Source organism: Mastigoproctus giganteus, chromosome 12, assembly GCF_048544385.1.
Source record: "Mastigoproctus giganteus isolate SK-2022 chromosome 12, ASM4854438v1, whole genome shotgun sequence".
NCBI classification, from domain to species: domain Eukaryota; kingdom Metazoa; phylum Arthropoda; class Arachnida; order Uropygi; family Thelyphonidae; genus Mastigoproctus; species Mastigoproctus giganteus.
The window spans coordinates 28,641,778-28,667,545 of NC_143586.1; the positions used below are offsets into that span (position 1 = coordinate 28,641,778).

Consider the following 25,768-nt stretch of genomic DNA (forward strand, 5'->3'; position numbering starts at 1 on the left):
TGTATATCATTGAGAACACCCCATGACCTGCTATGGCAGCCTGACTGCACTGCACAGAAAACTTCATATCTGACTGCACAATTACTCCTAGTTATTTTTCATTTTCTACCACCCTAAGTGTAGTACCACAAAGTTGGTACATTTCTCTGGGGTTACTTCTACCCATATGCAGTACTTTGCATTTGTCAAGGTTAAACTTCAGTTGCCACTTCTCAGCCCATCTGACCAAATTTTCTAGATCCTGTTGCAGTAGCACACTACCATTACTGTCATTAACAACCCCGCCAACCTTTGTATCATCTGCAAACTTCGACATTAAGCCTGATATACCTTCATCAATATCATTGATAAATATACCAAACAACAATGGGCCCAACACTGAACTCTGGATGACTCCACTAATAACATCAGTCAACGAAGAGCAGGGTCCATTGATTACCACTCTCTGTCTTCTCCCACTCAACCACCCTTTTATCCATTGTAGCAACTTACCCTTAATACCACCACACTGCTCCAATTTGTACAGTAGTCTTCCATGTGCAACAGTGTCAAAAGCTTTCCTGAATTCCAAGTATATGATATCAAAATTATTTTAGCTAAGTACAATGGAATGCAGGATCTGATGAGGTGATTATGAATTTTCCTTTACCTACCCACTTGTCACAAAAATGTCCAATATAAGCACCTCATCATCAATATAAAGGATATTCTTGATGTTTTCAGAAACCAGAGGTGCGGGGGGGGGGGGGGGAGAAAGGTTCTGATATTATATTTCCTTACTGTCTCACAATCTTATTGCTAACCCATATTCAAACAGTGGATTGCAGTACTGATCATGTGTATGTTTTTGGTACTTTCTAGTGCTTTTCTTATATGTTGATAAACTTACTGGATTATAACAGGATGTTGCATTATAACAGAACTGCAATTCTTTTCCTTTTCCCACTGCAGATGAAGAAATCAGAAATGGTGGTTCAACCTTTTTAACTGTAAACACCTTTAGTGATTACACTCTGATAAGCATATAGATTTATAGTATTCAAGAGTTTTTGTATTCTTGTAGAGTAAGTGTGATACCCTATCTATAACTAACCACTGTTCCTACCCCAAAAAAATCCTATACTAGTTTGATCAGAATTCAATTCTTGCAAGAACTTAATACATGACAAAGATACTCATTCATGCCACAAAGGTTATGTAATAAAATCACTCACTACTTTATGTCACACTTTCTATGCAAACATTATATTGACACAAATGTATATTTTGCCAATTACACAGGTATATACTAAAGACATGTAAAAATACTCACTTTTCCAACGGATGGAAATCCAATCAGTGCTACACGTGCATCACCAGATTTCATAACATCAAAACCTTCACCCTATATATATTTTTTTTAGAAAATTATATATACGCACAAATATACACAAATTCAGCAAAATTTGAAAGACTACAGATGTTACAGCATAATAATAATAAAAATAATAATCAAAAATTCTTTAAGATCAGTTGTATATCTATTGTGATTCTGTTGTAGGAATCATGCATTGTATTGGTGTTTGCTGGTCCCATTTCTATTTTTTACATAGTAAGTGTTTATTAGTCCCATATCCACTGTTTACTCAATAACAGATTGTTTACTTCTGTTGTTTGTTTTGTTTGGAATCTTTTAGTGCATTGACTACTTTCGTCTAGTGCACCAATTCATGTGGTTTATACATTTATAGAAGTGTATAAATACAACATTTATAGAAGTGTATAAAAACAGCTAGAATAAATTGTGGAGAGAAAGCCTACTCCCTCTGCTTGAGATCAGCTGACTACAGCTCAACTGAAAAGGAATTTAAGAATTCCCAAAATTGTTTATTCCTGTAAATACCCTGAGGGGTAGTGCATTATAAAGTACTGTTAAACCAATACTTTCTTATTTCGTAACAATTAAGTATTGTTATAAAAGAATAATTTTACTCATATCACCATAATTTTTGGCAGAGCATAACAAAATACAGTATAAAGATTAAGAGAAAAGAGTTCTTCAGTAAAGACCGGAAGCATGTAAAATATTTTACAGTTCACTCATAAAAAAAACTAAAATAAGTTGTGTGTGTCAATACATACTTGAAATTATTAGTACATGAATTTTTACATATTATTGTTCTGAAAATATATACTATCCTACCAAATATTAGGGATGTCTCTCTGATTGAAGGAAACTAACTACAAAACACACAAATATTTTTGGCCTATAAGGTTGATCAGATGTTAGTCTGAAATTAATTTCAAAACTGTGTACAAATTGAGCACAGGGAAGGAGTTAACAGTTTCATAGGGGGAATGATACGTGGTTGGTTTGTTGGTTGACTATTTGATTTTTTATGCTGCATCGACAGCTTAGGCTATAACACATCAAGTCATAATGGGAATGTTGTAGGGATGTCATCAACTGGCAACATGCTGAAGAAATGAAATTCCAGAGATAACAATAAGCTCTAGAACTGAATAAATAAGCTTAAAATACTGCTTGACAGGAACTAATAAACCTCAAGAAGGCAAGTTACCTCATCTTGCCATTCAAACTTGGAGAGTCTGAGTCTGGAGTTGCAAGTAGTAACTAGGAAATCTCTGAGTGTATCTATGATTACACAGAGAGCTGCATGGCATGAATTTCACAGAGCAGCTGCAGCTCAAAAGCCTACAATAACAAAAAAAAAAAACACAACAACAATCACTAAGTGGGATAGTGCAAGTCACACTGAACCTTAACTGTGAATTAATTAAAATTAGTCCTCTGGAGCAACAAGTCACACTGCTTTCCAGCTAGCCTCAGAGATATTTTTGGGACTGGGCATACTTGAAGGATGCTTACGATCATGGTCTGTGGTGTTTCTTGTGGTATAGAGACCAAGTCCACTAGTCTCACTGCATGGAACCATAAATGCTACATTGTGCATTGATATTATGAACAATTCTGAGCATCCCTACATTGTGGCAATTTTATGAACTTGCTTTCCAACTCAACAATAATGTCAAAAAGTAGTGGCTAATGCAGAGTTTCAACCCCAAATGCAACAATTTTATTTCAGACATCTTGAAAGACAACCTCAACTCAGAGAGGTAATACTCTAATTATATATTGGTTCGTACGTTGGCATTCAAGGTGAGCGGACGCGCTTAGACAGGGCTCCTCAGTTAAGTGGTTTACTTTTGGATAGTGCTTTTAAATATTTGATTTATTTAGATATTGTTGGATTATTTTGTTATAGATTTTCCTGTAACTGTTTGATTTTAATAATATTATAGATATAATTTTTTAAAGTTACTTTCATTGATATTTATTTAATTTTATAATGGTAGTTACGAGATCTGCCTTAAACACGTCACAGGGTATCGTGACTCACACGGAAATAGCAGATGGTGATTTACGGGTGAATCATGATTTAATCCGTTGTGGAACCTGTGGTATGTTTTCCAGGGTCAACCTGGTGACTAATCCTACCTCACCTGGGGATTCTTTTCTTTGTGATCGATGTAAGGAGTGCACCGATCTTAAATTACAATTTGGTGCACTGATGGAACAATTTGAGTCGCTGAAAAAACGAGTGCTTGCCCTCGAAAATAATGCATCTGGGAGCTCGTCAGGGACTCAAAACTCCAGCAATCTACCAAGTGATGCACACCCGATTCGAGCCTCAAAACAGAAAAACCAAGTGCAAACTACTCTGGTTAAAAAGGACATTGTTTTATTAGGAGACTCCATTGTCACGGAAACGGGGAATATTTTTTGTAATAAAGATAGGTGGAGCAGAACCAGGGTATGTCTGCCGGGAGCAACTATTGATGATGTCACCAACAGATTGTCAGATTTTAAAGGGGGTAAAGAAAATATTATTATTCATGTTGGGACAAACAATATTAAACGTACACGATCTGACGATTTGTTGGAAAAATACAGGACCATGCTGAGGAAATGTCGCGAGCTAGGCCATAATGTCTATGTGTCTGCAATTCTGCCCAGACACGATAGGAGGGATTATATGTTAAGAGCCTTGTGGATTAACTCAAGACTTGAAGAAATCTGCAAGGCTTTAGGGGGTAAATTTCTATCAGCATGGCCCACACTTGTAGGTAGAAGGAATTTGTTTTGTAGAGACGGGATACACTTAAACAAAGGTGGTGCAAAAGTTTTTGCCAGTATTATTGAGGATACCTTAAAGGTTCAGGGAAACTGCTAGTTAGGGGGGGATGTGGGTAATACTGACACGCGTTTATCTGATAATATTGGTCAATGTAACTCTTGCACATACCTTAAGAGTTCTTATCTGTTACCCCAACTGGACGTATTATCTAGATGTTCTGGGGGCAAAGACGTTTCACGTGAGTGGGTAGCTAATATCAGGGAAGAGAGCCTAAAAAACTTCAAGGGTTGTGTTAGGGTTGTTAAATATACAAGAACAGTAAATCTTAATTGTTTATACAGTAACGTTAGAAGTGTCGTCAATAAAATGAGCGAATTCGAACTGCTGGTTAAAACAAGTAACGCGGACATAATAGGGCTTGCAGAGACGTGGTGCCACCCGGAAATTGGGGATGATGAGTTTCAGTACGGCTTGTATAATGTATTTAGGAAGGATAGAGTTGATAGAAGGGGTGGTGGGGTAATGCTTCTTATCAGAAGCAGCCTGAGTGCAACGATAGCTTTCCCGGATTCAGACATTTCACATGCTAGTATAGAGTCTGTATGGTGTAAGATAGTTGGAAACAAAGGTATAATGCGAGTAGGAGTAATCTACAGACCAGGTGATTGTGAAGATTATGACAAAAGCCTCTACATGCAAATGGAATGGGCAAGTAAGCGTCAATGCCTTATTATGGGTGATTTCAATTTGCCTCTGATTGATTGGAGTAAATGGGAAGGAAACTCGACATGGGGAACAAAATTTTTAAATCAACTAGATGACTGTTATTTGTATCAACATGTCAGGGAAAGTACTAGAGAAAAGAATATCCTAGACCTCATCATCACACATGAAGCAGATGACATAACAGGGCTGACAGTAGAGGAACCAGTAGCAGGAAGTGATCACGGAGTTCTACGGTGGATGATGACGAGAGAGGTAGCAGAAGTAAAAGGCAAAGGAATGGGTTTTAATTTCAAAAAAGGAAATTACGATGCCTTAAGGTACTACAGGGCCTCTATTAACTGGGAGATATCGCGCTGAGAATGAATACAATTGAACTGTGGTACGCTTTTAAAACATTAATCACAGATGCCTTGAATGCATATATACCATTAAAAAAATACTCCATGAGAAGGGTTCCAAGTTGGATGAATAGTGAAGTTGCCACATTACTTGAGCAGAAAAAGGTAGCATGGAAAGGTTACAGAGCAATAAAAAGTACTGAAGCCTATAACAGCTACAAGGTGATCTGTAATAGAGCCACAGAAAAGGTTCGACAGGCGAAGGCAGTTTATGAGAAATCACTAGCAAACAGAGCAAAGAGGGGGGGGGGGATAAAGAATTCTTCGCATATATAAATGCCAAGAAGAGCAGGACAAACCAGATCGGACCTTTACGTAAGGGAAAGGGGATAGTAATAAATACACCAGCTGCCGTTGCAGATGAACTCAACAGTTATTTTGCATCGATATTTACAAATGAAAAGCCTTTTGTGGCAATGGGAAATTGTGGGAGCGAAGTTAAAAAATATGTAATTAATGATATTGAAATTTCGCAAGATTATTTAATGAAAAAACTTTCGAGCCTACAGACCAGTAAGGCTCCTGGAGTTGATGGAATATACCCTATAATCTTAAGAGAGGCGGCAAGCGAGTGCATTGAACCATTGAGGCTAATTATGCGAGCATCACTAGACTCTGGGGTGATTCCCTTGGATTGGAAAAGTGCAAATGTATCTCCCATACATAAAGGTGGCTGTAAAAGTGAAGTTGGAAATTATCGACCTGTCAGTCTGACTTCAGTAGTAGAGAAAATCATGGAGGCAATGATCAAGGGTGGAATTCAGGATCATTTGGATCGAATTGAAATTCTCAAGGCTACTCAGCATGGTTTTGTAAAGGGAAAATCATGTTTAACAAATCTGGTTCGCTATTTCGAAAGGGTCACTCACGAGCTGGATTTAGGGAATAATTTCGACATTGTTTATTTAGATTTCAGCAAAGCTTTTGACTCAATCCCACATGAGCGGTTGCTTTATAAGCTGGAACAGGTTGGAATCACTGTGAAAATCCTTAGATGGATAGAAGGATGGCTTCAGGGCAGGAGGCAGAGGGTTGTGATAAATGGCTATTCCTCAGATTGGGTTGATGTAAGAAGTGGGGTTCCCCAAGGATCAGTATTAGGACCACTGTTTTTTTAATTTTCATAAACAACATTGATGAAGGGATAGAGGGTGTGATGTCTAAATTTGCAGATGATGTTAAAATTGGTAGAGTAGTTAATGATCACTGTCAAGCTGAGCTTCTTCAGAGAGACCTAGATAGACTTCAAGAATGGTCAGAAAAATGGCAGCTGTGCTTTAATCCAACAAAGTGTAAGGTATTACACCTGGGAAACAGTAATCCCAAAAAAACTTATTCACTTGGTAGAGTTCAACTAAACCCAGTACTGGAGGAAAGGGACTTGGGTGTTACGACACGGTCAGACATGAAATTCTCTGAGCATGTAAACAGGTTGCAAGGAAGGCCCATGGTGTCCTATCGATGATCTATCGAACTTTTGCAAGTAGAGATAGGGACGTGATAATCCCATTATATAAGGCTTATGTTAGACCACACTTGGAATACTGTGTTCAAGTATGGAGACCGCACCTAAAGAAAGACATCGAGCTTCTTGAAAGGGTGCAAAGAAGGGTAACTCGCCTGGTGAGATCGGCAAAAGGGCATCCTTATGAAGAAAGACTTCGAATATGTGGGTTGCAGAGTTTGGAAACTAGACACCTTAGAGGAGATTTGATTGAGGTGTTTAAGGCTCTGAGAGGCATCAGTAAAATGAATGAGGACAAAATTTTCAAGATTATAAATGATGCTAGAACTAGGGGACATAAATTCAAGTTACGGGGGGAAATGTTTAGATTGGACTGCAGGAAGTTTTATTTTAGCCAGCGAGTTATAAATTACTGGAATAAGTTGCCTTCATGGGTGGTAGAGGCCGACAGTTTGGGGAAATTCAAAGGTCATCTGGATAGTACTTTCGGGTAAGGGAAGCGCATAGGATGATAGGTTTAATTTCCTTTTTATTTATATTTTATTTTATTTTTTTTTATTTATTAATTATTATTATTTAGTTATTTATTTATTTTTATTTTTTTTGTTTTTATCATTGTTTTGTTCGGAGTTTTTTTTTTTTTTTTTGGCTGGTGCAGCATAAGCCATAGGCTTTCTTGCACCATGCGGCCGTTACTAATACTAATACTATATTGTACAACTGAGTCACCATGTTCCTCAGCGCATATATGCATATGTTCAAGTCAGATGATTCCAGTATGCACAACATAGATCATCAAATCTCCTTTGATGATTATGTACATAAAATGTATTTGTAAAATAATAACAGGAGTTTACCTCAATATAGTACGTAGAACACTTCCGTATGATACTCTCCAGAAATTAAAACGAAAAAATCAAAAACTTACATTAGAGTAAAAAATAAATAATTAAAAACCAATTTAACACAATTCAAATCAATTTAACACAATTAAAAATTAAAAAGAATCTAACAAAAATATTCAAAACGATTTTCCTTCGTGAAGCTGACAATGCTTTGACCGTATGTCGTGATCACAGGAATGAAAATTACCGAATAGGGTTGAACCTGAAACTTAAATAGTGATTATTTGTCTTCGCGCATGCGCGTAAAGGTCCACGCATCGGAGATCAAATATGGCCGCCGAACATTAACAGAATTCTTGTGTAATTTAATTTCTACGGTTTCTGCAATTAATAGTCGGGTATAATTACATTGAACATTAAGTATTTTGGTCTCGTTAAATAAAAAAGTATGTTTTTCGTTAATGGCATGAAAGGCTAATTCTAACGCTGCTGAACGAGAAGCATGAACTGAAACTTCATGTTGATTTACTTGAATATTCAGAGAAAATTACATCAAATCTTGGTAAGACGAGTCGCAATCACTGCAAGAAATGTTGTATACCAGATCATTAATTTGTGTTGCGAACGCAGAAAGAACCGAGCAATTGTTCAGTATAGTGTGATATATATATATAATATATATCACACTATACTGAATAGTATATATATAAAATGTATATATATATATTAGTCAGAAAATCAAAACACTAAAAAAAAGGGTACTGATCTTTAGCAAAACAGTGAAAACAATAAACTAATTCTCGCTTTACTAAGCAGAAAAATTGTCCCTAGCCTCTAAGTGACACAGTTCCAAAAATGTGATCTTCAGATACACAGATAAGTCAGTCAAGAAATACTTAAACAATCTTGAATTCATAATTTCTAGAATTCATGAATGATTCAACATGACACTACTCTCAAGTATTTCATTTTCACTAACCTAGAGATAACAATGGAATAAAAGTGAAATCTGAAATGACCAAAAATCACAGACTAAGTACTATAACATTCACAGCAAAACATTACTTTTACAGTATATTATGATAATTAGTTTCTGGAAAATAATGAAAAATATTATACAAAATATAACTAAAATTTCCCATTTTTTTAAGTTTTATAGCAAATGTACTTTTCTTTAAAAATTTAATTAAAATTGTATTCAAAAAAATTTTGAAATTATGACCTTTTCCTTCTTTCCTTGAGGTTCTAAAAGTTGACCCCTATACTTGGCTAATTTTGCTTTTAAAACTCCTAAATGGTATTCCGTAGCTGAAAATTAACAGATAAATATATTTTAAACTTCTAAAGGTCACATAATGCATTTAATAAATACATCAATATATTAAAATTTACATTATAATTCAAGCACCTAAATATATGATCAATTTGTTCCTTTTCTGTGATCAGAAGTAACAAACACTGATTCTAGACTACTGGCAGGTCTGACTGCTTTCCTCTCAAATTTATAGTTTTTTAACCTGCACATCTGTGTCTATTAAGGAATGTTATTAAAACCACATTTTTCATAATGGTGCTGATCTCTCAATCTACAACATTTATCACCACGAGTTCCCTTACTTCTGTACTTCAAAATCATTTTGTTCTTTATTTTTATTGAAAAGTTTGAGACACTGTCATTATACAGTTACACAAAATTTATCAGAAGCAGTAAAAAGTAGATGTCCAAACAGAATATTTCAAGTTGGAAAATAAAAAAAACTTATTTCTATACATTCAACTATTTTCTCTAGCTAAATCAATATCACTACTTGGTTGCAACAGCACTGTACTAAACTGTACCTAATCAAAAGTTTTGTGCCCATATGGACAGTGCCTCAATATATATAAATTTCAATGTATATCTATTTATGTCAATAAAATAAAAAACCCTTTTTTTCAAAATAGATTTGTCAGGTTGTTCCTACTGCTTAAGTTGACACAAATTTCCGAAAATTGGAGAAGATGGAATATGAGGGATGATTGAGTGTTAGCAGAACTGTGAACTTAAAACAATAGCTTAAAAATATCAGTGCCTAGAAAAAGTAAAAAGTAAAAATAATATATCTTTTACAACTGTTTATTATACTAAGCATATAAACTGAAATATTAGCTAGGTATTTCCTCAGTCATGATTTAAATATTAATTATAAAAGTGAGGTCAACAGTATCCCAAGGAACAAGCTTCATGATTTTAAATAAAACAAACAAATGAATGGGTTAAAAATACATAATTTTGCTCACTTGTAATAAAAAAACATTAAACATTTCTTTCCTAAAATGGTGGGGAACTCTCTTTAACAACTTTGTAACTGTTTCAATTCTGAACAAATTTCAGGGTTCTTGCTGAAGAAAATTCAATTTTGTGGAGAACTGCACAAAAATTCTATCTACAGAACAGTTAAACATCAATTTTTAAAAATTATGAAAGAGAAGCATCAATAAGGTGGTTAGAAATATTTGAAATAAATTTTAGAGCCACTCCAATCCTGTTTGTGTACAAGTTGTACTTTTTGAAAATTAAATTATGATAATTACATGAGTCACTTGAAAATATTTTTTAACTTAGTGTATATAATCTTCTAACCCATTCAGATCAATTTTAAAAAAATCTCATTTTTTAAGGTTCTTCATGGCTATATCTTCAGAAATACCAACCTGTGTAATCAATTACTCATCACAATAAGGTTTCTGAGAAAGCCTTAGCGGCAACATTACTTAAATAGATGACTTATAAACATATCAGTGGCTGGAGCATTCCAATCTATAGGCATAATCCAAACTAGTATACTTGTTATATTCACTTCCTTATAAACTTATTTACAAATCACTCCCTTCTTCAAAACAGAAATGGAGAAAATATGAGTGAGTACAAAGCTAACTCATAAATCTGATCCTATATGTTATGCAAGTCTATATAACAAACTATCAAACAAATTTCTAAAAAAAAATGTATTATTAATGTTATATTACAGTATTATTATATTATTAAAATTTTATTTCAAAACTTTATTTTCATTGTAAATGTTTCATTTTAAAAACTATCAATCTAAATTTAATGGCAGTAATGACATAAATATTAACATTAGCAATAGTAGTGACTAAGCAATGCAAGAAAGCAAGCTTATACAACATCAGCCAAAAAAAAAAAAAAACACTTCCCATTTTACTTATCCATTCCCTCAAATAGAAAGAGCTATGTCTAGCTCTTTCTTGAATTTATTTAAGCTGTCAACTTCAAACAACAACAGATGGAAGTTTATTCCGGCATATCATTGACAAAACCCCTTGAGCTGTCCTAGAAGCCGGTCTGCATTGCTCAGAGTTTCATTTCTGAATGCACAATTATCCTGAGGTCTTTTTCATTTTCCACTAACCTGAGTGTACTACCACACAGTTGGTACATTACTCTGGAGTTACTGCTACCATTATGCAGTACTTTGCATTTGTCAATGTTAAACTTCAATTGTGATTTCTCAGCCCATCTGCTTAACTTTTCCAGACCTTGTTGCAGTAGCATACCGTCATTACTGCCATTAACAACCATGACAACCATTGTATCATCTGAAAACTTGGACATTAAACCTGATGTGCCTACATCAATATCATTGATAAATATAGAAAATAACAATTGGCCCAACACCGAACCTTCGGGGACTTCACTAACAACATTAGTAATGAAAAGCAGTGTCCACTGATTACCACTCTCTGTCTTCTCCCAGTCGATCATCCCTTTATTCATAGCAGAACTTGCCCTTAATGCCACACTGCTCCAATTTGTAGAGCAGCCTTTTATGTGCAACAGTTTCAAAAGCTTTCCTCAAATCCAAATATATGATATAAAAATTATTTTTTGCATCCAGTTCCTTTGTGACCACATCATAGTATCCAATTAAATTGGTCAGACAAGATTTCCCTTTAACAAACCTATGCTGTGTCTGAAGTATGATTGTCCCCTTGTCTAGATGATCCTGTATTATTTCTTTTACCAGCAACTCCATTATTTTCCATGGAGCAGAAGTTAAACTAACAGATCTGTAATTACTTGTACCACCCTTTGATCCCCCTTTGAATTGGGAATACATTTACAAAACTCCAGTCTATAGGGACCTCCCCTGAGTCCAAGGAAGCTCATAATTATGGCTAAGGGTTTGCTTACTTCCTTTGCTGCCTCCTTTAATATAACTGGATAGATCCCGTCCACCCCAGGTGCCTTTTTTTATGTTTAACTGCAACAATTTCTCCTCCACTTTGCTCTCAGTTATTATTACAGTTATTCAGTTATTACAAAATCACTTAGCTCCCTGTTAAGAGTTTGATAAACTTCTGGCACTCCCCTCATTGAATAACTCCTCATGTGTGAACGTAGATGCAAAATACTCATTCAGTTTATCCGCTACCTGAGCATGATCATCAATAGTCAACCCATCTATGTTAAGTGGTCCAATCTGATTCATTCCTTTCCTTCTAGAGCTTACATAAGTAAAGAACTCTTTGCTGTTTTTCTTTGCATCCTTTGCCAAGGATTTCTCATAATCTGCCTTTGCCTGCCTAACCTCCTTTGTGACTTGATTACAGACTAGTTTATATCTGTCATAGGCTTCTGCATCACCTGATACTTTATGTGTACCCCATACATTTTTCTTTCTGCCACAAGCCTCATTAGTTCATCTGACATCCATTTAGGCCTAAACTTTGAACAGTATTTCTTAGTTGGTATGAAAAGACTAGCATATGATCTGGATCAAGTGATACTCACTTTAATCAACTACAATTGATACTCTCAGCTGATATATTGTTCCAGCAATCAATAAGTTCTCCAGAGTTCAGTGCTAGGTCCATTGTTGTTTTCTATATTTATTAATGATACTGACAAAGGTTTAATGTGTAAGTTGTAAGATGATATGAAGGTTACAGGGCTGTTAATGACAATAATTAGGGTACGCTATCTAGTTAAGGAGAAAGAGGTACATGTATACTTATGCACATATATATACCTAGATCTTGAGATAGATGCAACAAGATCCAGGAAAATTAGGTAGATGGGATGCAAAATGGCAATTGAAATTTATCAATAACAAATGAAAAGTACCACATAGAGGTAGCAGTAATTCCAGAATAACATACCAACTGTGTGGTACCACACTCAGGGTAGTGGAGACTGAAAAAAACCTGCAGGTAATTATGAAGTCGGATATGAAGTTCTCTGAGCAAGGTAGATAGGACAGCTCATGGAGTTTTGTCAATTATACACAGGAATTTTGCCAGTAAGGTTAATGAGGTGATTATCCCATTGCACATGGCAATGGTTATGCACAATTCAAGTAATGCATACAGGTCTGGGAGCCTCATTTTAGGACAGATGTGGATCAGTTGAAATAGTGGCAGAGAAGAGAAATGAAATTAGTGAGGGGAACAAAAGGTTGCTCTTAACAAGAAAAGTTTCAGTTCTGAAAACTGCAGAGTCTGGAGACTAGGCACCTTCAAGGAGATCTGATTGATGTGTTTAAGGCTTTGAACAAATTTAGCAAGCTGAATGCTGATGTCGTCCTTTCCCTTCCTCAGACTACACACACAAACATGAGAAGGCATAAACTCAAACTGAGGATAATGTGGTTGCAGGACAGATGTGCAGATGTTTGCCTTCAACCATTCAGTAGTTGATTGTTGGAAGAGGCTTCCATCTAGTGTTGTGGAAGTGGGTAGTCTGAATAAATTCAATAAAGAACTAGGCAAACTATTAGAGGAGATGTATAGGTGGTGTGGTGTTTTTTTTTTTTGACTAATGCTGTATAGGTTTGTTCCTTGCAATATTAGCCACTAGTAATAGTAATTTAAAAACATTATTAGCCCAAAATTATTCAGTGAAAGAGGGGAAATGCAGTCAAAACTTTGCTGAACTGGGTAGGAGGGAAGGAGAAGCACTGAATAAAGTTTATAATAAACCACCGAATTTGTATGGTAATAAAGCATCACACAAAATCAATGGTTTTTTTTTTTTGAAAAACTTAGGGTTAAAGCAATTATGCAGCTGTTTTCTGAACAACTTAGAGGTGGGTCTTAAATCTATCAAAAAAATTATTTGGATTAAATGAACTGATCTCTAAAGTTTCATCACATTTTCCATAAGTTGCCTTAGTATTTGCTACAAATAAACAATTTCCATATGAAAAATTAATTGCTATATATCTAACATGGCACAACCACCTTGATGGCTATTTTTGATAGCTTGCCATTTGTTCAGAGAGCAGCCTGGCAAGCATCCTATCAGTCACTTGGAAAACTAATGGTAAATCATAAAATGAGAGATGCCAAAAATAATCAGTTTCAGACAAAACAAAAGGAGCTTTATATAGCTTTAATCCTGTCTGAAGTCAAACACTTTTTATTAAAACATAATAATTGGTGGTATTTACACTATTACTGCTTCATGCTTTATTAGATGATGATGCATTAAATGTTTCCAACTGCGGTTTGAGAATCGAAAGTATCAATCAACTCAAAATTAACACTGACAGGAATTTCTATTAAGCCTCATTATGAGGCTGACTTAGTAATGTAACATCAGTTAGCTGATTTGCTTCTCTCTCTCTAAAATTAAAATCCTAAGGGTAATTACAAGAGATTACAATTTCCTTGAGTTTTCCATTTAACTGTGCATTTTTATATTAAGTGCCATACTTCTTAACTGACACTGCAAAAAAAATATACTTCCCATTTGGTATCAGTAAATTTATACTTTTCTGTGTAATTTTTCTGTGTAATTATATTAAAATTACACAGAACAATTACACAGAAAAAGTTTTTCTGTGTAATTATATTATGCTTTTCACTTCCATACTACTTTAAGTAAAGGCTTATGCTCTTTTAATCTCCAAGTAGCAATGCCAGCAAGACACTAATTGTGCTTAGCCATTGTCAACTGCTTTTTTTTTTTTTTTTTCTGAATTGGAAACTTTCATTCATTCATTAGAATTTACATAATTTATCCTATTACATACTGCTTAGAATTTATTGAACTGTACCTATTTTTTCATTCATTCATCATCGGTTTGGCCATTTTTTTTATTGTGCAAACTGAAACTGTCTATTCATGGGGTGAAAAATTCCAGAAAAATATATATGAATACAGAAGGTCCAATTTCAGTATAGGATTTTCCTTATTCATCTATTCCTCTGCCCACCTATCATAACATTTTCTTGTCTGAACATTTTATTATGTTAAGCTTAAAAAAGCCTGTTCCTAGCTCTCCATCTATTTGATCATTTTCTTTTTTCTATAGATTTATAATCTAGAGCAGGAGTGGCCAACTTAATTTGTGATGCGATCTACTTTTTTCCTTCAAAATGTCCCGCGATCTACAAACTCAAAAATTTCATTGCACAAGGTGCACAAATCGAGCGATGACTGTATATTTAAAATTTGTCGTGATCGACCGAAATTAAGTCCACGATCGACTGATAGATTGCAATCAACTCGTTGGCCATGCCTGATTTAGAGCATATTATGGAGCATGTTATATTCATTCTCTGCAAGTGGTTAAGCCAATTTTTCTGATAATTTTCTATTTCATTTACTAAATTAGTTACATTTAGTTGCTTTCTTATATCTATTTTTCTTTCCATCTTACTTTATTATAGCTAGAAGGGGTTGTAACTTAAGGATTTCACCTGGACTACCTCCAGTCTCTATCTCTTTACTTCAAAAACCCAAATTTAGTGTGGTTCCTTCTGCTTGGAAATTTGATCATATCCAACCAGTTCTTAAAAAGGGTGACAAAGGCTTAAAATGGCTTTTGACTGCATCTGGCATGGTTTTCTAAATAAGCTTCCATCTTACAGATTATCTTCTGTAATTTAGTAATCCAGTTTTCTCTTGTACAATTGTCTTCTGTAATTGGGTAACCCAGTCTTCAAACTTTTCTCCTAGTGAGGATCTTCCCCAAGGTTCAGTATTTCCCCCAATTCTTTTCTTCTTATATATTAATGACCTTCTTCCATTGACTGGAAATCCTATCTATAGTTTTGATGATGATAGCACATTGCATTCCATCTTCCAGTTTGAGAAACCTTGCCCTGCACCAACAGCTTAAAATTTCTTGAAAATCCACAACCAAGTTCTTAAATGTTATCTCCAAGTAATTCTAGTTAACTACATTTCTTTCTTTTTTATTTCCAGTAAATAAGAGTCTACTGCTCCTATTCTCATCTTTGATGACACTCATATTTCCAGACAAGATTGCATATCTCAATTAGGGTTTACCCTGACTTCTAATCTCTCTTGGCATATGCACATCAAAAATATTGCTTCCTCTGCATCTAAAAAACGGAGTTTCTCTCTTTTTCTCTATGCATTATTTTTATTCTAAACAGCTATTCACTCTCTACAAATCTCAAATCCGGCCTACCATGGATTGTTGTTCCCAGATCTGAGACAATGCCTCCATAACCTCTCTCACACTTCTGGACTCCAGTCAAAAGAGAACAGTTAGGTTAATTAATGATCCATCTCTTACAAAGTCTCTCCACTCTCTGCCTCATAGACGTTCTCTTTCTGCTGCATGCCTTTTCGATAGATATTTCATGGGCACTGCTCTGAACTGGCTTCTGAAATTCCTCTTCCACCTTTCCAAACCAGTCCAAACACATGCCTCAACAAGTCAACATCCGTTTACTGTCCAAATTCAACTCACAAATCCAACTTTTCTTCTTCCTCACTTATCTCTTCAACTTCAGTTTAATAGAAAACTTCTCATCACATATTTTCCTGAAAATTATAATCTATAGTAATTCAAGTCTAATGTTGAAAAACATTAGACTTGAATTATTATAGTTGAAAAAAATGTTGCAAGTTAGGGTTTAATTTGAAAGTGTCTGCAATTCTGCCCAGACACAATAGGAGGGAGTTAGCATTAGTAGAGGCATATGACACAAGAAAGCAAGCTTATGCAGCATCAGCCAAAAAAAAAAAAAAAAAAAACACTTTCACCCCTCCGTTTGTTCGAAATACCTGTCCAGTTGAGCCTTAAATTTATTTAGGCTATCAACTTCCACAACAAGGGATGGAAGTCTGTTCCACCAATCAACTACCTGCTGGCTAAAGGCAAATTTCCGCACATCTATCCTACATCTGTCTTTCCTCAATCTGAATTTATGCCCTCTCAGGTGAATATTCTGAGCAAGAGGAAGAATCCCAGCGGCATTGAGCATGCTCAAACCATTCAAGGCTTTATACACCTCTATAAGATCACCTCGCCAGTGCCTAGTCTCCAGACACTGTAATTTGCAAAACTTAAGCCTTTCTTCATAAGAGCAACCCTTTGTTCCATTCGCTAATCGTGTTGCCCTTCTCTGTACTCGTTCCAGCAGCTCTACATCCTTCTTGAAATGAGTCCTCCAGACCTGTATACAGTACTCGAGGTGTGGCCTGACTATTGCCTTATACAAGGGAATAATTACCTCCTTATCCCTGCTAGAAAAATTCCTGTATATAACTGACAAGACACCATGAGCTACTCTTGCAGCCCATCTACACTGCTCAGAGAACTTCATATCTGCCTTCACAATTACCCCCAGGTCCTTTTCATTCTCTATCACTGTCGGTGTAGTAACACAGAGTTGATACGTTGCTCTGGGGTTGCTGTTTCCCATATGTAGTACTTTACATTTGTCAATGTTAAACTTCATTTGCCACCTCTCAGCCCATCTACTCAATCTTTCCAGATCCTGTTGCAACAGCATAGCGTCAGTAGTGTCCTTAACAACCCTGCCAACCTTTGTATTGTCTGCAAACTTGGACATTAAGCTTGATATACCATCATCAATATCATTTATAAATACAGAAAACAATAATGGACCAAACACTGAACCCTTAAGGACTCCACTAATAACATTAGTCCACGATGAGCAGTGTCCATTGATTACCACTCTGTCTTCTCCCCCTCAACCACCCCTTTATCCATAGCAGCAATTTGCCTCCAATGCCACACTGCTCCAATTTGTGCAGCAGTCTTCCATGTGCAACAGTATCAAAAGCCTTTCTAAGATCCAAATATATAATATCAAAGTTATTCCATGCATCCAGTTCTTTTGTGACTGCATCATAGTATCCAATCAAATTGGTCAGGCAAGACTTTCCCTTAAAAAAAACCATGCTGTGTCTGAGCTATAACTGAAGTCTTGTCTAGATGATCCTGCAGTGCTTCTTTAACCAGTGCCTCCATTAATTTTCCTGGAACAGAAGTTAAACTCACAGGTCTATAATTACTTGTGTCAGCCTTTGATCCTCCTTCGTGAATTGGGGTCACATTTGCACATCTCCAGTCTATGGGTACCTCCCCTGAGTCCAAGGAATTTCTCATAATTATGGCTAAGGGTTTGCTTACTTCCTTTGCTGCCTCCTTTAATATAACTGGATAGATCCCATCCACCCCGGGTGCCTTTCTTGGGTTTATCTTCAACAATTTCTCCTCCACTTTACTCTCAGTTATTACAAGATTATCTAGCTTACTGCCAGAGTTGAATATACCTCTGGCATTCCCCTCGCTTAATAACTCCTCATGTGTGAATGTCGATGCAAAATATTCATTTAGTTTGTTAGCTACCTGAGCAGAATCATCAACAGTTGAACCATCAATATCAAGTGGACCAATCTGATTCATCCCCTTCCTTCAAGAGTTTACATAAGTAAAGAACTCTTTGCTGTTTTTCTTTGCATCCTTTGCCAAAGATTTCTCGTAATCTGCCTTCGCCTGCCTAACCTCCTTTGTATCTTGGTTACAGATCAACTTATATCTATCATAGGCTTCTGTGTCACATGTTAATTTATATGTATCCCATGCATTTTTCTTCTCTGCCATATGTCTCATTAGTTCATCTGACATCCATTTAGACCTAAACCTTGAACAATATTTCTTAGTTGGTATGTAAAGCCTAGTAGCTTCCAAGGTAAGTTCTTTGAATGCTTCCCATTTTGAATTTGCTGTTGGTAACATCATCAGTTGGTCCCACTGTATAAAATTTAAGTACTGTCTCAGACCATCGTAGTCGCCTTTACGAAAGCAAAAACCCTTCCCTTTACCCCTGATGGTAGTTACCTCTTTGAGTAAATCCCACTTCAGCACACTGTGATCACTGCCACCTAGTGGTTCCTTTATCTGCAGATTCTTAATGCATGAAGAATCACTACTGATAATCAGATAAAGAGTATTACTCCCTCTAGTTGCCTCCCAAACATGCTGACGAAGAAAACAATCATCCAATAAATCCACAAAAGCCTTGCTAGTGTGTGAGTGACCAACCCACAAATTCCAGTCAATATCTGGGAAATTAAAATTCCCCATTATGACTCTCTGATTTACTGGCCCACTATTTCCCTGTACAGTTTCTTATTATACTCATCAGAGTCATTAGGCCTATATCACACTCCTACTCTCAATTTTGATCTTCCAATGCTTATGTCACACCAAACTGACTCGACACTGCACTGTCCAGCGATGTCGATTGGCTTCACTTCCTTGGATTTTGTGTTTCTTAACTAATAGCATAACCCCTCCTCCCTTCCTATCCTGTCTATCCTTTCTGTACACATTGTACTCTCCAAATTCCAGTTCATGCATTCCTTATATCTGTGTGAAACCACGTCTCTGATATCCCAACAATATCTGCTTTTGTTGTTTTGAGCAATACCTCAAATTCATCAAATTTATTTACCAAACTCCTAGCATTGGTGTACACGCAAGTATACATGGCACCTGTTCCTATTCTTAGCTACCTAACACAACCCGTGTGTTTACTTGTACTGCAATGACTCCCAGCAGTCTCTGAAATATCCTGCATCTTGTTTTCTAGGCTGCTGCTCATTCCAATAGAAGCAGTGCAAGAATCAGTTTCACCTCTGCCAGTGACTACTGGCAGAGGTGAAATGAGAGCTTTTTCAATTAATTCAGCTCTGAAAAAATTGTGCAAGGCTCATGGGGTATAATTTTTCTCAGTGTGGTCCGTGCTTGTTAACAGGAGAGACCGCTTCTACCAGAATGGGATACACTTAAATAGAAAGGGTGCAAGAATATTTGCTGATGCTATTGAATCAGTGTTAAGTAGGTTGGTCATTCACAGATTAGCAAGACTTTGTGGATTTAATGGATAACTTTTCTACAGTAATATGTTATAGAGGCAATGAAAGGGAGTAATATTCTTGATCTGATTATCAGCAGTGATTATTTTATTAATGCAATAGGAATCTGCAGATAAAAGAACCATTAGATGGCAGTGATCAGTGTATTCATTTAGGATTTATTTAAAGATGTAACTATAATCAAGAGTAAAGGGAGGGATTTTTGGTTTTGTAAAAGGTAACTACAGTGGTCTCGGACAGTTTTTAATTTCTATACAGTGAGACCAACCGATGATGTTACCATCAGCAAATTCTAAATGGGAAGTGGTCAAGGAATTAATCTTAGAAGCTACTAGGCTTTTCATACCAACTAAGAAATACTCTTCAAGGTATAGGCCTAAATGCAGATGAACTAGTAAACTCATGGCAGACAAGAAGAGTGAATGGGATGCATATAAATTATTCAGTGGCACAGAAGCCTAAGGTAGATATAAACTAGTCATAAAGGAGGTCAGGCAAGCAAAGGCAGATGAGAAATCTTTGGCAAAGGATGCAAAAAGTTCTTTACTTATGTAACCTCTAGAAGGAAGGGGATGAATCAAATTGGTCCACTTGATATCTATGGTTCAACTGTTGATGATCCTGCCCAAGCAGCTAACAAACTGAATGAGTATTTTGCATCTACATTCACACATGAGGAATTCTGTAGGGAAGTGGAGGCCAGAAGTTTATCAAACTCTAACAGGTGGCTAAATGGAGGAGAAATTGTTGAAGTTAAACATAAGAAAGGCACCTGAGGTGGATGGAATCTATCGAGTTATATTAAGGGAGGCAGCAAAGGAAGTAAGCAAACCCTTAGCCATTATTATAAGAGCATTCTTGGACACAGGGTGGTCCTCTGCGGACTGGTGTGTGAATGCATCCCCAATTCATAAAGGGTGACAAGTAATTACAAGACAATTTAACTTCATTATTTTTTAACGAGGGAAAATAATGAAGTAACTGACAAAAGAAGTAATGCAGTATCATCTAGACAAGGCCGCAATTATACTTCAAAAACAGCATGGGCTTCTTAAGCGGAAATCTTGTTTGACCAATTTGATTGGATACTATGATGCAGTCACAAAAGAACTGGATGCATGGAATAACTTTGATATTATATATTTGGATCTTAGAAAGGCTTTTGATACTGTTGCACATGGAAGACTGCTGTACAAATTGGAGCGGCGTTGCATTAAGGGCAAGTTGCTGCTATGGATAAAGGAATGGTTGAGTGAAAGAAGACAGAGTGGTAATCAATGGACATTTCTCTCCCTGAACTAATGTTATTAGTGGAGTCCCTCAAGGTTTGGTATTGGGCCCATTATTATTTCTATATTTATCAACGAAAGGTCAATATATAGATTGTTTTAACATTTCTACATTAGTAGTGGTAAATGATGAAATGTATCAATAGTGGTAAATGATGCAAGAAGCATGTTTTTTTTTTCTTTTAATTTTGAACTTCTAGTGGAAAACAGCAAAATATTTCACTCTCTCCAAATATTATAAACTATCAAAGGAATATATAGTGGAATATAATATCCTATTCAATAATTCACATTACATTTTTATATTTTATTTATTTTACATTGGTAAAAAATTATGTGCCAATTTTCATCATAGGAATGCATTCAGAAACATTTAAAACACGGGAACGAAAAATGCTACTATCGCCCCCCCCCCATGTAGGCCATGCGTATGAGTGATAACACCAACTGAAAAATCGATTGTCGTGCCTCGCGCTGGCATCCGAAAGATGGGGGAAAGGAGAGCCTGCTACGGGAACTAGAAACTAATTCACAATTTTATTAACTTTACATCAAAATTTATTAGCTAAAAATTTGTTAAGGAGGTAGGTCAACGTTCACTGGTTATGCAACTAACTGTATTAGGTTCTAATCCACTAGGAACAGAAAAGATTTTTTTAAAAATTACAACAGTCTCCCCCCCCTCCACTTGAGAAGCCGGAGCTTCCGGACGGGGCAGATTTGATGGCAATGACAGTGCTTTCACAGAATTTAAGTATTTCTACAGCTGTTCAATCACACATTCAGTGAATAAAATATTACGTTTTTAACTAATTAGCATGTATTAATTTACAGTCGTGCCAATTCTGTTCTTACAAATCAACTTACCTTTATTTTTCTGGGTTCTAGATATCTCCCTTTCAATTTCGCTTATCTTTTCTAAAATACCCATAATTTGATTTTGTTTTGCAAAACCAATACAGAAAACGTGGAGATGAGTTAATTCTCAGTTACGACTTAGACCAACCGTGAAAATGGATACTGACCAAGAGATTAACATCACAATCTCTCTAAAACTAATTATGATGAGCATGTGCTACAAATCTGAGAACAGCCATGCCACAGTTCTTCACGTAGGTGAAACTGTTGTCAGTAGGTGGCAGTAACATTCATACATTGCCTACGAACACTTAACTTTTGTTTTTTTTTTTTCGTTTAGTGACCGTCAGGTTACTGACACGTGTAGCTTATTTCAAGGATATTTATTATATTTACTTATTTATGAATAAATTCAAAAACCCACTGTAAAAGTTTTAAGACACAGGATGATGCTAGAATATGAAGATGGGTGCTTTATGGAAGAAGATAAAATGTAGGCTTATTCTTAATCGCGCATTTATTGGCTTAGTATTATTGGATATAAAATTTCGTTGCAGAAAGGGCGGAAGGATTATTTTACTTGGCGATAAATTCGCATTTTATCTTTTATTTTTTCCTCCTTAACAGACTTTAAAACTAACTTGATTTAATTAGATCCGTATTAATGATTTAATGCTGATGAGTGTATAAATTAAATGAACCGTGTAAGGGGGGGGCATAAAGAATCATTTTATAGTGCGATGAACAAATAACAGCTTTTTTTTTTTTTAATAGTTCATATTTTGTACCTTATATCCATGAGTCGATTCTATTCTAGAGAATCAGTGATAAGGAGTGAAGAATTCCAAAATAAAATTTGCCACTTGAATTAATAATGGTTTACATTGCAGGACCAGATTATGGCCACAACATAAGCTAATGCCCATAAATTTCACACACATACAGTATACATTGGGGGGACATAATTATACTGTGCCTCCCTATAGTATAATTCTGTAGCTGTCAGAATTTTTAAAAATAATAATAACAAAATTGATGCCAGTTAAAAACTTTATAATTAATAAAATATAACCTAGAAAACTTAATTAAAAAATGTGAATGAAAATAATTTTTTTATGTTTCATGTTTTTTTTTAAATTTTCTTTCAGCAGTTTTAGAGAGTGACTTTGCAGCTAGTACACAACGTAAAAACCCAAGTTTAATCAAGCCATACATAATGCTTTTCGTGGAAAGGATTTTCTCTTTAAAAATTAAATATTTGGACAGACAAAGCAATCACAATTAGAATGAAAGTAATCAGAAACCAGTCACTGCTATGGTTAATATTAATTATGACCTGCAAAGAGTTTATAAAATATATCTGCTAGATGAGCAGACTGGTTTGTTAAAAAGTACTTTGAACAATAGAAAGCATACTGCTAAGTTTGTCAAATAATAAATAATATGCCTAAAAAATGAATAGCAAATGCTTATAAAACGGTACTCACCTTGTATAAATCTGCAATAAATTTATTGGTAGATGGTGGCTAAATTTAGGTTGGAAGAAGCATTAAAAAGAACTAAGGCGGAGAATGGGGTGAAAATAACTTGATTTAATTAGATCCGTACTTTGAACTGATTCTTGGTCTTACTAGACCAAGAATAAACAGATTTTAAAATGAGTGCAAGGAAGTAGAAGTGCAGATCTCCAATCCTTGGTTGTCATAAAGAGGTTAAAGGACACAAATGAAAAAAGGGAAGACCGGTGGTGCCAATAGTCGTTACAAGGGACTTTTGTTGAATAAACCGTCATCAGTTAGCAAATGGGAGAGAAGTGAGTGCGTGTTGTATTTAAAGTTTATTTATACTCTCGTGATGCTCTTTTTGACACGTGGGAACTTTAGCCGCGAGAGGTTCCAAGCCGGTGTATGTAAATAATATGCCCATGAAAATTTTAAAAATATATACATATATAAATTACCTCCCCCAACACATCATTAAAATCTCCAGGTCAGGGTTCAACTTAAGGTAGGATAACCAGATTATAAAAAATAAGAAACAGGATGTACCTGCTGAACTGGCAACATGGCATGTGAATCAAGAATACAGGATTGCCACATAAGTTATTTTAGAAACATATATAGTGTCTATCACTGACATGTGATATGCTTTGACATGTTGCTAACTTGTGAGGCACCTCCGTAGCCAGGTGAGCAGGAGCAGCAGTGCCTAGCACACGCTTCTTGATTAGACCGGGGTTCAATCCCGTGCCCACCAAATACGGAAAGGTCAGAGAATGACCACCACATATTCCCGGAGCAATATGGCCTTACTTGCTAATGCTCCTAAAAACCAAACAACAACTAACTTGTGTTACAAACTTGCATTGGTGGTCCGAGGTAGGGGCAGAAGGTGCAATAGGCCCCCCCTCATGATCAAAATAATGTGATTTTTTTTACTGCTATTTGATTAAGCATATTGATCTCTGGAACACTTTTTTGGTCTCCTCCTTTAGAAAATTCTGAGACCTCCCCTGCACACGTGTATCTATGGAAAAGATGTTGAATTATTAAACAATATTTTATCATGATTCTTTACTTTAAATACTTTTTTAGCCAAAACCATTATCCTTATTTTTTTTAACCTGAAACATTATCCATATAATACATCTTATAAAGCCAAATGTTATATAGGGTGGGGAAAAAGCAATATAATATTACTAGAATTTAGAGAAAATGATCATTATAGTTATGACAGCACAATTAAATCTGAATTTTAAAAAACAAAACAGTAATCAATGAATAAAGATTTAAGTTTTAGCATAAATTTGGCAAATTTCAGCCTAAAGAGCATGATAGACCTTTTATTCTCACTGATGTTGTGATAGAAGGCCAAGATATGACTGATCCATTGATGATATCTTGGCTTTGTTACTGATCTGCATACAAGTTTCATAGAACAGCTTGAAGAAACTCAAGCAGTTGCTCTCAGTGTCCCTATGGCTTGTTATCATGTTTGGCATAAATACCTTCTAAGCAAGCCTTCATCTTTATAGCCCACCTTCCTAATTTTTGCAATTGGGTAACCAGTTTCCTCTCCGACTACTTACTCTTTGTGATGATAGACTGCTCTTTGACTTCCTGACTAATGCTGAAATTCCTCAGGTTTTAGTTATTTCACCCATTCTTTTATTCCTCTATATTAATTATTTTTTTAATCCTGTATAAGTATGGACAGGACTTCCATTCGTTAGAAATCCTATTGATAGTTTTGCTGATGATGGTACACTATATTCCACCTTTCTTATTAGATTCCATTCAACAAATCCTGCTCTGCATAAACTATGATTTTATAAATATCCACTACCAGTTCCTTAAATGCCGATCTCCATTGGGGAGAACAAAATTTAGTTAATATCAGTTCTTCCTCAACTCAATCATGTATTTTCTCATGCAAAGAAGTGAGAAAAGACTCGACTTACTTTCGCCATTATGTTTCCTTTAATATTCAACTACCTCTGTACAGATCACAGATATGTCCTACCATCAAACATTGTTAACACATCTGTTTTGGTGCCCCTCTGATCTTACACTATTAGACTCTATTCAAAAGAGAGCAGTCGGGTTAATTAGTGATCCCTCTATTTACCATTAGTGGGTGTGGTGTTGCAAGCTGTCAACTAGCCCATTAAACTTAAACATTGAACATTAAAACATCTATTAGAATTATGTCGGTGTGACTTTTAATGTGCCCAATAATCTTTACAATTTAGATCTGCTTCGATGATTATTTTTTAATTGGAAAGGCATAACTATAATAAATCAATGTTGTTGTTCAAAATGTGCTTGCCTATATATAATTTATTTCGATTTGGTTTGAACTTTAGTTTCAATCACT

At 35.6% G+C, this 25,768-nt stretch overlaps 2 protein-coding genes across 3 annotated transcripts in view; one reads left to right on the forward strand and one right to left on the reverse strand.

The window, feature by feature from the left end:
- LOC150076822 (developmentally-regulated GTP-binding protein 2) overlaps window positions 1–22,144 on the reverse strand; it is a 73,343-nt gene extending 51,199 nt beyond the window's left edge. Inside the window, exons 1-3 of the mRNA XM_090386723.1 lie at window positions 21,902–22,144; window positions 8,796–8,881; window positions 1,313–1,384 (exon numbers count right to left, since the gene is read on the reverse strand). Coding sequence (XP_090242849.1) covers window positions 1,313–1,384; window positions 8,796–8,881; window positions 21,902–21,965 — 222 coding nt within the window. The 5' untranslated portion in view covers window positions 21,966–22,144. The remainder of the gene's footprint in view (window positions 1–1,312; window positions 1,385–8,795; window positions 8,882–21,901) is intronic.
- A 99-nt stretch (window positions 22,145–22,243) lies between these two features.
- The window catches only part of PICK1 (protein interacting with PRKCA 1), a 91,745-nt gene continuing 88,220 nt past the window's right edge, over window positions 22,244–25,768 (forward strand). The window contains exon 1 of one of the 2 annotated variants that reach the window (XM_090386081.1): window positions 22,244–22,385. In XM_090386081.1, coding sequence (XP_090242207.1) covers window positions 22,339–22,385 — 47 coding nt within the window. In that variant the 5' untranslated portion in view covers window positions 22,244–22,338. The remainder of the gene's footprint in view (window positions 22,386–25,768) is intronic. The other variant, XM_090386080.1, reaches the window with a different exon arrangement.